Here is a 12858-nt window from a genome sequence, read left to right on the forward strand (position 1 = left end):
TTTCCGAGTTATGGGGTTTTATTCATTAAAAAAAGGGGGATTTTCCAGTTTTCGGACAATAAGTCAAGAATGCTTTCACCAACTTGCAAGAAATTGTGGTGAATTGTTTATATCTATTGACATGAGCTCCCTTTCGATTTTTATAAATTTTAGATTTTACGTTTCCGAGTTACAGGGTTTTATTCATAAAAAAAGGGGGGATTTGCCAGTTTTCGGACAAAAAATCAAAAATGCTTTCAGCAATTCTTATGAAACTTTGGTGAATTGTTTATATGTATTGATGTAAGCTCCCTTTAGATTTTTATAAATTTTACATTTTACATTTCTGAGTTATGGGGTTTTATTCATTAAAAAAAAGGGTGATTTTCCAGTTTTCTGATAATAACTCAAAAATGCTGTCACCAATTCTCATGAAACTTTGGTGAATTGTTTATATCTATTGATGTAAGCTCCCTTTTTATTTTCATAAATTTCTGATATGACATTGAGAATTAATTGAACTTTATTTGTTTATAGTCTGACAACAAATATACTAAGTATTGCACAACAGCAAGAAATATTTAATTGAATATAAATTCAATTCATATAACCAATTTCAAGTTCTTTGACTACATTTATTCAGAAACCTATAATATGTCAAATATTTAATTACAATCCAAATTCATACCTGAATCAAGCTTGAATATTGTGTCCATTTTTGCCCCAACTGTTCAAGGTTGGACCTCTGCGGGTGTATCTAGCTGCGCTCAGCGAAGCAGTTTATTTTACATATCTCTGTGTCAACAGTTTATTATTTTAATTTTTATCCATTTATAATTTTATTGCTGAGGTAATGGCATTGAGCATAGCAAACTTGAGGATTATGAATCTTAATACAATTCTACTTAATTTCAGATATTTGTCATGAGAAATAAATATTTTTACATCTAAAACTTGCATTTTGCATTTATTAAAGATTTTATACTTTTTGGACTGGAGATTATGAAATTTTGAGTCACAAATTAAATCTAAATTGTATGACATTCAAGATTTCTATTTTAAAAAAAGGAATATTTTCAAAATTTCTGTTTAATAAAAAAGCTTCAAATTCTTACTTTATGTGTAAACAAAGTCTGTATTTAATAATAATGATGGTTTTCCTTGACAGAAAGGCCAAGAGAAAATTTTCAGATGAAAATCAAATGTTGAAATAAATTGTCTTACCTAGAGTGATTTGAAGCCAACCAAACAATACTAGGCTATACACTTTGCAACCTTTTTGACAGTCAGACATCATCAGGACTTTACTGAATAGCTTCATTGCCAAGTTTATATCTAAGGCCTTTAAAAAGTAAAAGGAAACATTTATATTTTTAGGTCAAAGGTAAAGGTCACAGCTGATAAAAATAAACCGAAAGGATGAATCAGGCCTTTTTTTTGTTCTTTGTTTTGTTTCAAAATTTGTCAGACCATGGCCTTTATAGCTAAAAAAAAAAACAGTAACAGTTGCTCATTAATGAAGGCCGTATTATGACCAAAAGTTGCTTACATCCACGTCCTTTGGTCTCTGGTGGATAATTGTCTCATTAGCTATATACAAAATGTACAACATCTTAATTTCATACTGATAAAATAGAATTATAAGGTGCAGATGCTGATCCAGGATTTTGAAAAAGGGGCCTGGCAACAAGGCAACGTAAGGATTGGGACTTGTAAAAGGTCTGCATTAACCATATATATAGCTCCATAGGTTGTACCCCCCCCCCCCCCCCCTAATCCATCAGTGGGGTGGATGTTGTTTCTTGGTAATTACTTGAAATACACTTCTGGCATTTTAATAAAACTTATAGAAATGGTAGATAGTAGAAAAGGTACTATATGAAAATATGAAGATGTGGTATGATTGCTAATGAGACAACTCTCCACCAGAGACTACATGACAGAAGTTAACAACTATATATCACCGTATGGCCTTCAACAATGAGCAAAACCCATACCACATAGCTAAAAAAAGGCCTCGAAATGAAAAATGTAACAATTCAAACGATAAAACTAACGGCCTGATTTACAAACAAAACAATGAACGAAAGATAAATATGATATATAAACGACAACCACTGAATTACTGACTGATTGTTGATTTCGAGGTCTAAGATTAAAGTAAGAGTTACACAAATAGACAGCTATAAATGCTATGAAATATCCACTAAGCTTTTTCATTTTTCAGGAATATTTGTAATGGCCATGTCTCCACTATGGTTGGTTTGCTAGGGTCGGGGGAACCCTTCCCAAATTTTGTTTTCAGTGGGGCTTAAAGATGAGTTATTAGAAGGCTCTCCAGTGGGCTTTTTAAACACATGAAAGCTACATGTTGATTGAAATTTCACCAGAGTCTTGGTTCCAATATGAATCCTGTCGAAACTATTTTAAAAATTTAATTTTTAAGCAATGTAATTGGGCATGAGCCCTTCAGACAAGACAGGCAACCCATAATCAGGGGAACGCCTGCTCAATTTTTAAGGATTATGTTTAGCTCACCTGGCCATCAAATTAATATACCCTTCAATAAATACGCTTATCTTGTGGTCATGGTTGCTTTTTGTCCTTTTTATGGTCCTGCGACAAAATTTCGAGGGGCATATTAATTTACCCCTGTCCGTCCGTCCGGATATCGATACATTGTTTGTCCGACTATCTCGTCCTACAGTTTTGAGCTACAGCTTTAATATTTTGTAGGTAGTTTGTTCACATAATGGAAGTGTGCATGTTCACAGGATTATGATCTTTTTTTCAAATGTTCTCAAAATGCCAGGAATTTGGACTTAGTCATTTTTTTGTACTAAAGTCAGAAAGGGATGTTAGATATTCACAAAAACCGGTAGTTGGACTTCATTTCCTTCTCACTTGCTATATAATTAAAAACATGGGTTGTTCTACTACAGTTTAAAGTCCCTAATGCAATGAATACGATATTTTAGTATTGTCAAATATTTAATCAATACCGGGAAGTTGAACTTGTTTACCACTGGAAATAGAAATTTGAACTTTGTGACTTCTAAAACTGGATAGTTGAAACCCTTTTGCTGGACATTCAGTGCTGCAAGTCTAGACATTCAGAATAAATAAAAGATAGATCATCATACATTGTGTTAAATTTATAATTTCTTATGGTCAGGCGGGGGCATCATTTGTTTCTTACAGACAGCGCAACAATTTCAAGTTTTTGTACTTCAACATCACTGTTTGTATGTTGAACTATACTCATGCATATGGCAGAGCAGAGGGGGACATCGTCCATATTTAGTTTACACCAAGTTTACCGATCTATCGCAGCTTACATAGTTTACACTGTAGGATCTCATTATTACTATATCACCAGCAAACAAAAAGCTTCTAATATTAGTCTGCTTTATTTAAGGATGGCAGTCATTTTGTTTAAGAATTTGCGGTAGATGATTAAAAAATATTAAATAAGATGGGACTTAAAAGTCCTCCGTTTTTTTAAAGAAGTGTTGTTACTTTACAAGACATTATATAATCTGTATGAGAGTCATGACCTCTCAGCATTGATTTAACGTCTATATTCTATTTACAAAAATCTACTTTTATGTTAACCATATTGGAGGGTGTGGTTGGGGGTTTACAGAATAGAAAATAATGGGCAAAAAAATATAAAGAATAGAGAATATATATATAAAAAAAAAGAATAAAGAATAATGAGGTGCTAAAATATAAAGAATAGAGAATAATGGGCAAAAAGTTTAAAGAATAGAGAAAAATGGCCTAAAGAATAGAGAAATGAAGGACCCCCATCCAGACGCTCATATTGACTAATTTTTTAGCACATTTATTTACTGGGTGATATAAGATTTCTATATGTCACCACGCACTGGTTCAACTTCAGATAAAAATAGTATAACATACTTCCTGTACAAACTTTAACAACACCTTGCAGGTTTTAAGTACTGGTAGGTAAAAATGATTATGTTTGTATATCCCCTCCATCCTTTTATTGCGATATATAGACAGGGGTTTGGAAAAAAGGGGGTCGTTTGAAGGAGAGTTTGGACGAAGAACCCCTCTGAAAAAAAGACATAAAGATGGTTAAATTAAAGCCATGTGGTTAAAGTCGAGTTGGGACGTCATGGCCGAACAAATCTCCAGAGATATCCTGACTTTATTGGAAATTTCATCTGATAAATCGATTAAAATAAGGGTTTCGTACAGCTAAGAAGGTATAAAAAGGATAAGGCAACAGACATAAAATGTACAAATGTACACTTAAAGGTGTGCAACTATATATTTCCCACCCTATATGTTTATAACATAAATGAGTATAATTTCTCACGTTTCGCGTTTCGTTAGTGTAGGGAGAAATTATTGTGTTTACGGTACTAGCGTATAGTTTTATAAGCTTACTTCACTAGGTATAAGACACGTGACTAATTTTATAGCGGGAAATTTTTTCCCAGAGACTATCACCTTCTAGCCCGCAGCAGACATGGCAACATTCAAGCTCCATTCTTATAATGAATATATTATGATACATGTATTTATATGTTTTCAAAACTTTACACGTCCGAGTATGTCTCATGAGACGAATTGTCGCATTGGGTCGGACATAGGTGTCCAGTTTATCCCATTATTGGGTTTGTTTGGTTGTTCATGGCCAGCGAGGTCGTTCATGATCGAGTTATTCATTTATTCAGTTATTCAGTTTACATTCATGTCAACCATGCGATAGTTTTGTTTGTATATTATAGCTAAGTTGTACTCAATAGTATATCCATGATTTTGTAAATCGGATTATTTGTGATTATTGTTTTTTTCATATTTATTGAGATACATATATGTAAATGATTAATAAATTCTGTTGTCCACTATGCTTGCTGGTTTATCGACAATACTATATATATTGTATTCATTCATACCTTCATAGAATAAAAAATATGAGCGTATAGGGTATTATATAAATAACACATAGCTGAGAGGGGGATAGAGCAGATTGTTACCCCGAGAAAACATTGTCAACTGAGGCGAAGCCAAGGTTGACAATGTACTTCGAGGGGTAACAATCTGCTCTATCACCCTCTCAGATATGTGTTATTTAACTTATTAAAAATGTCCAAACTAAGCTTTCATACAATTTTTCTTTCGAAAAGTCTTTTATATTCATAAGAACCAGACATCATTTGAAATAAAACATTTTATATTCAGTAAAATATGTGTGAAATTACAATACGTGTTTAGTAAGTTTCCATGGGAGAGTCTTCTATATTCAAAAGAATAATGTTTTAGGTTATCTCCCATGGAAACTTATTAACAACGTATTATAATTTCACATATATTTTACTGAATGTAAGATGTTTTAATTGAAATGATGTCTGATTCTTATGAATATAGAAGACTTTTCGAAAGAAAAATTGTATGGAAGCTTAGTTTGGACATTTTTATAGCAATTCAAAATTACTACCCATCACCTTTAGCATGACAATAACAATAAAATTTCTATACAAACTGTTAGACTGATTTTTCATAATAACATTGATGTGGAATTAAAGTCTTATAGGATTGTAAGTATGCTTTAATTTATCACCTTGCACTTTCACGACTTGACTGGTTTTCTACAGCAGTTTGTTCAAATTTCTGACCAGTTGAACAGTTTGGTTTCATAAAACAAATTGCAATTTGGTAAGAATTTTGAATAAATTGCAATTGGTGGAGAGCAACATTAACAGTCAAGTCACAGTAAAACACTATTTGTTTCAAAGACACATAGGAACAAGCATTAAAAAGGCCATGTTGGATTTTTTGTAACAAATTTTCAAAAAGTTCAAACTCGATTTAAATCACTTCCTTTCTGAAAAATTCCTCCTACAAAACCTGATTGGTTGGTGCCATTGCTTCTACTAAACTACTCTTTCTACTGTGATATCTGATTGTTGGAAGTTGCTCTGTTTATATCTTAATTTTAATATTAAATTTAGTGGTAAAATTCTTTGAGACTGTGAGTCATCAGGTCTGTGATTGAAACCGCTACTTAAAAAATTGGCTGAGATTGCGAGAAGAAATGTTTTGAATCCTTCAACAAAACAAAACAATGACTTTAAGATTTGTATTTGCCTTTTCTCTGCTATGGACCCAGCATTTTAAGGAAAATCTAGTCGATATGGAGCTGAATAGTTCCTGGTGACTGATATTTCAAGAGCAATTACTGTAAACATTCGACTCAGCATGTCGATCCTAGTAAAAAGCAAGATGGTAATGGTGATATGTCTTAAAAATGTTATCGTCCAAAATATGCACGTGATCATTGATCAGCATTCAACTAAAACACAAAATACTTTAAAGACCTTCAATAGCCTTAACTTAATGCAATTTATCGTTTTCATTTTGTTACCTTTTCTAACATCGAACTGGACTTATTTTGGACTGAGTTTTACTGGGCGTTTTGCTGTGTGTTTGTTTATATCACATTGGCTAGAAGTATTAGGGGAGGGTTGAGATATCACAAAACATGATTAACCCCGCCACATTTTTGTCCCATGTCAGGAACTTCTAGACTTTTGTGTTTTTATAAAAAAAAGTGGTTCATTTGTATGTTTCGGAGTTTAGTGGGGCGTCAATTTCGCCGAACTATAATACATTATTGTTTAGGGGCCAGCTGAAACCCGCCTCCGGATGCGAGATTTTCTCGCTGCGTTGAAGACCCATTGGTGGCCTTTTGACAGTTTTCTGCTCTTTGCTCGGGTTGTTGTCCCTTTGACACATTCCCCGTTTCCATTCTTTATTCTAAACATATAAGTTGAACGGAGATCGTGCCGTAAATCTATGATTAATGAAGTCTAAGATCCAGAATTTATTTGCATCTACCCACAGTTAATGTCACACAACTTTTTGTCTTAATTTGAAAAGGGCTATTTGTTCTATCACATCCACTTAGTTTCTTGGGAAATATACTATAACTGTCAATTTTCAAATTCCTAACTATGGCACTGATCATTTAACCTTTGTGTAGGTTGGTGGGGGAGGCATTTTTTGTCTCTTGTGACTAAGTATTTGTTTCAATAACATACAGGAACAAGCGTTTTTTTTTCCTTCAAAATCAATGTATTTTCTTAAGATACTACTTTTATGAAACAAAGTATATATTTTTTCACGAATATTAAAAAAAACCTTGTCCCAAAAAGAAGATTGGTGACTTATGGAACGACCATTTTATTTTCTGGGGGGAAAGGGTTTGGGTTTGGTTTAGATTTTTTTTGCTGACGGAATCTTAAAATTAAACTGTTGCTGTTTTTTCAGCTCTTACCAGGCCAGAGGGTTCATTTTGAAAATCTTGCCACCCCTCCCCAGAATATCATATAGTTACCCCAATTATAACAGACAACTGTGACTTTTAATAAACATGGTTATGCAGAAAAGGACCACATACACCCATATTACCTTTATTCATAGAAGGCTCCATATATATGCATGAGTTCGAATCCCGGCGAGGGAAGAACGAAAATTTGCTTCCGCAAATTTGCAGATTTAACATTGTTGTGCTGATATTTAGAGTAATTATGAATATAATATGTGTTTTCAGCCGTGTATCACCTTCACTGGTGATCCAATGGATGGATCTATCGTAGAGTTGTCACTTGTTTAGACGTACTTATATATATAAATTAAATGCGTTTTGTTAAAATATACTTTTTAACTTTTTGGTCTTTTGGAAAATGTTGTTTGTGCTGTATTTAGACCCCTCTACCAAGAAATTTGTTTTGCATGCACACGTATAAAAATTGCGTTTTTATCCAACGCAATCATAGGTTTGAACGTTGTTTTCAATTTAGACTTGTATATATATATATATAAAGACCCATTGGTGGCCTTTGGCAGTTTTGTGCTCTTTGGTCGGGTTGTTGTCCCTTTGACACATTCTGTGTTTCCATTCTTTGTACTGTGTTACAACTCTAGATTCTACTGACGAGGAAAGGTAACACTGGCCATCGAAAGCTGAATTATTAGTTCAGTCTAGGTTGCCGAGTGGTCTAGAGCGCTGGACATAGTGCAGGCGGTGTTGGTCTCGATATCCAAATAGCATGAGTTCGAATCCCGGCGAGGGAAGAACAAAAATTTGCTTCCACAAATTTGCAGATTTAACATTGTTGTGCTGATATTTAGAGTAATTATGTACATGTATATTTGTAAATATATATATATTGTTTAATTCCAAGTTGATACCTTCTATATAAAAATAAGGAGATGTGGTGTGATTGTGAGACAACTTTCCACCATAGTTCAAATAAAATACGGCCTTCAACAATGAGAAAAACCCATACCGACTGCAAAAAGGCCCAGAAATGAAAAATGTGAAACAATTCAAACGAGAAAACTAATGGCCTAATTTATAACAAAACAATTTACGAAGAACAAATATGACTGACATAAACAAACGACAACCACTGAACTACAGGCTTTTGACTCAGGACAGACACAATCATGCGGCGGGGTTAAACATGTTTGTGAACGCTCAACCCTTCCCTAACCTGGGACAGTTGTGTAACAGTACATCAAAAGAACAAACTGTAAAAATCATTTGTAATTGGCTTAACTCAAAAGATCGGTACGAAGCACAAAACACAACTAGCATAAAAAATAATAGACACAAAACACCGAAATTAGAGTACTCGCAGTTTCTGAAAGCTAGTTGAAAGCCAATTATAACTAATAAATAAATCATGTTCAATCAGAATAAAGTACAAATCAGTACATATCCAACATATTTAGTGAAAAAACGTCATAAAAACGCATGACCTTTTGCAATGCCAAAATATAAGTAAACAGTATCGACAGAATGTCGGTTATTGTATTATCATAACAACATATATATCAATATATATTTAGTTATGTTTTAATCTAAAAAAAAAAAAAAAAAAAAATCGATGTTAGTACCAATAAAAACATTATGTAAAATTTATAACCTTGTTTTCTACCAATGTAACAAGCATACGTTTTTTCAAATGATCTTTTAATTACCAATGCAAGAACAAGTCTTATATTAAAGGGGTGCAATTGGTGCCCATAGGAATACCTACAACTGTCCATAAACTTTATTGCCGAAACATACCTAAATGTTGTCAAGAAGAAAATTTAAAGCCTTAATCATCGCATCACAGTTCCAGTAAGTATATCTGGCAAATTTCTTTTTATGCCTAATGGCTTTATATGAGATGCATCAAATAAATCTGCAACACGATTTTTCAAAAGACCATTTAATTAAATAAGAGAAGTTCTGTTGTATAAGATTGTGTGGTAGTGTAGTGTACAGAGTCGAAGAATCATAACTGTCAAATGAATTGAACGGACCATCAAAAGCAAGTTTTTTTTATCCAAAACATCCATAGAGTTTTTGAAACTCCAAAAATAGTTAATTCCCTTTTTTCATATGCTTTATTATAACAGTTAATACCAAGTTCTTGAATAGAAGTAAGCAAATAAGTTAACAGCACTGTATGATACAAATGATGCAAGTCTTCATCCCTATATACGCCCACAACTTCTAAACCAGTGAATGCATTTTCCATATCTTCGATATTGTGATAACATTAAGCACCTATGATTTCTGGGCGTTTCATTTTGTCTAGTAGACTACCATTTTTTGAATCACCTGTTACCTATACTTCGGTGATTATGAAAGCCCTCTTTATTTTCAGTTTAGATTCATCATTATGGCAGCGGCGTTCCAGGAACAGTGTTGTAGTATATGTGAACTTCAGCATCTTACACATAAAGCAGAAGAATGGTGCCCTGAGTGTGACGAGTATCTATGTTCAAATTGTAAAACTCACCATAAACTAGCAAAAGCCACACGGAGACACAAAACTGTTGCCATGTCTGATTTGAAAGAATTGCCTTCGTTTGTTTCTGCTATAAAAATCGAATGCGATGCACACCATGAGAACTATGAATACTTTTGTCCAAAACATGAGATTCCTATTTGTGTCATATGTGCAGAAAAACATACACAATGCGGCCAATTCACTATATTGCGGAAATTAGAAGGCACAAAAACATCAGCAGGTATGGTAAAGGTTGAGAAAAATATTAGAGACATACAGAAGAATTTAGAGGTATTTTTACAAAATCGCCAGTCAAACCTTTCGAATCTTAAAGATCAGCAAGCGAGTTGCAGAGAAAAAGTAAAAGAAATAAGACTCAAAATTGACCGGCATCTTGATAAGCTAGAGAAGACGGCCATTGACGAAATAGACAATTCGTATATCAAACACAAATCAGAGATAGAACAAATCATCAACAATTTAAGTGCCCATAAAATGAAGATAGAAGCAATCCAAAATAATATAGATAAAATTAAAGAGCATGCATCTGAAATCCAAATATTTCTTAGTATTCAAGATATCGAAAATAAAATAAAAGAGGAAGGAACCCAAATGGTTACAATCGGCCAGTTTAAATTACTAGAGATAGAACTTTCGTTTATTCCAACAATAAGCTGCACATCTGGCATAATATTAGAATCGTTTGGAGAGTTGAAAACAAATACCAATCCGGTTGATATAAACTTCGTCAGGCATGAAGATTCAGAAGCGCAACTTTTTATGCCAGGGACAAATAAAAAGCATATTGATCAAATTTCGATTACGAAAAAACTTGGCTTTACACTACCGACTATCCTAGGAGAAGTAAAAGTTGAATACTGTTGTAATACAGACGAAGGACTACTTCTTCTGACTGATGGAGGTAAAAAGAGTCGTATTATAGTGTTGGAGTCAAATGGTGCCTTGGTATGTGAAATTCCATTGCAACATATCCCACATGATGTAATTTCTTTCAACAAGACCTTATATGTATCTAGCTTTTCGTCCATGACATTGACAAGTATAGATTTCGAAACAACGGAGGTGAAACAGATAATTAAAACTGGTCATAATTGTGATGCATTAGCACTTGCTGGGGATAAAATTTTACTGCATTTGCATAACTTTGAGTACAAAATTTATGATCTGAATCTTATCGAAGTTGGTAAAATACCAATTCGTATGGAATTTGCTCCGTCTCTTTCCTACTGTGATGAGAAAATATATTTCGCGCAATGGAAGGAAAACACGGTGTACTGTCACAACATGGCTGGAATCATGATCTGGAAATTTCAAAACAAAGACATTCGTGCACCTAGTGGAATTGCGATAGACAGCTATGGAAATGTCTTTGTGACCGGTGCTTTTTCTAAAAACATTGCAGTTATTTCCCCGAATGGCGAGCATAGCAGAAACCTTTTAAACTTAACTGATGTTTTGGCCTATCCAACAGCAGTCCATTACAACCAGTCATGAAAGCAACTAATTGTTTCTTCTAATACTAGTAAAAACATATTAGTTTACTACGCATCTTAAATCATAACTTGACGGAGAATATCGTTTTGGCGTTTTCCTTTTAGTTGTTCTGACATTTCGATTTCAAAAATAAAACTCGAACATAAATCCTTAATTTTGATGACAGTAGCATAAACTGAGATTGTATCGTAAAATATAACTTTGTTCTTGTATGATTAATGATGCACAGTTGGTAATTCTTGTAAGCATTTCCCTACGACTTCTGTAAGATTTTAATAAAACGGTTTTAATTTTATTTAAACATATATAGAGAATATTTAACGCATATTGATGTATGTATTTTATTGTTTTTTTTTATCTGAGAGAACATTGGTCCTCTATCCCCAACTTTGTTAAACAGATGAATTGTTTCTGTAAGAATTTTGAATTTCATATTTTTTTTTGAATAATCTTTCTACTATCGTGAAGAATGGAGTTTTTAATTGCGGTTTAAGTAGGCGAGAAGAAATTTTAACATGGACTCTACGAAAACGGAAAATTCTATATATTCGGGAGTAAAAACTAACTCAATAAAAATATCTGAATCAGATGACGTGATTGAATAGGATTTTATTAAAAAAAATAATGAAGACCATGTTTATGTTAATCTCTATTTATGTGAGGTATTTAGGTTTTTGTTCCTTTTTGGGGACCGTATTATACATATGAAAGTAAAATTAGCAGAAATTAGCAAGTTTATTGATTTAAAGGATGTTCGCTACTCTTGTTTCTGACTTTTTCTCGGATTTTCGGAATCCTATAGTTTTATCCATGTAGTACCACTACTTATCCCTACTTTTCTTTTCATAATTTTATTGCATGTAGTTTCAAAGGCCATTTTTGAAAATCTTATAAAACCCTTGTTATTTTTTCATAGCTTTTGAAATTAAAAAGGTGCCAATGTTGAATGTATGAAAAATCTAGAGAGAATCATTTCCCGCCAAATTTTTAATGACTTGTATCTCAACAAACAAGGACACAGACCTACTATTTTTTCCTGCTTTTTTAGTTCCTTTGTACATATTCTATAAATTTATAACAGTCTTTTAAAAAAGCTTATTATTTTGAAACACACTAACGAACATCTATAACACTAAAATTAAGCAATCTAGAAATCTAAATACACCGTACACACAAATACTCTCAGCTTACTGTGGGTCAAGAAATCTGGTTGGTTCTTTTAAAATATACAGTCGAAACAAGACGGGGATTTGTGGAACACCTGATGTGAGAGTGGCTATGGATGATGATTTTCCTTCTATGGCTGGTTTGCGTACAATTCGAAAGAAAAGCTTGACCAAGTTAAGTATTTGTCCAGAGATTCCAATATATTTTAGTTTATATAGAAGTCTGTGACGTGGAAATAATACCAACAGAACAATTTATTTATTTTCAACAGTTCCGATTAAAACGATCACAGTATAGTGAAACTTGCCGCAACCATCACTGTGTAAACGGGAAATGTTACATTGTAAACTGAAGACCTGACTAATCCGTT

General features: G+C 33.2%; 1 protein-coding gene across 1 annotated transcript; it reads left to right on the top strand.

Annotated features, from left to right (window-relative positions):
• The first annotated feature begins 3838 nt into the window (after positions 1-3838).
• On the top strand, positions 3839-11622 carry LOC127734902 (uncharacterized). The gene is made up of 2 exons (XM_052244933.1): positions 3839-3947; positions 9681-11622. Exon 2 carries the CDS (start codon positions 9696-9698, stop codon positions 11319-11321), a length of 1626 nt encoding a protein of 541 aa, XP_052100893.1. The 5' UTR covers positions 3839-3947; positions 9681-9695; the 3' UTR covers positions 11322-11622.
• Positions 11623-12858: the final 1236 nt, after the last annotated feature.

The sequence above is a fragment of the Mytilus californianus genome, unplaced genomic scaffold (genome assembly GCF_021869535.1).
Source record: "Mytilus californianus isolate M0D057914Y unplaced genomic scaffold, xbMytCali1.0.p SCAF_3, whole genome shotgun sequence".
NCBI classification, from domain to species: Eukaryota; Metazoa; Mollusca; class Bivalvia; order Mytilida; family Mytilidae; genus Mytilus; species Mytilus californianus.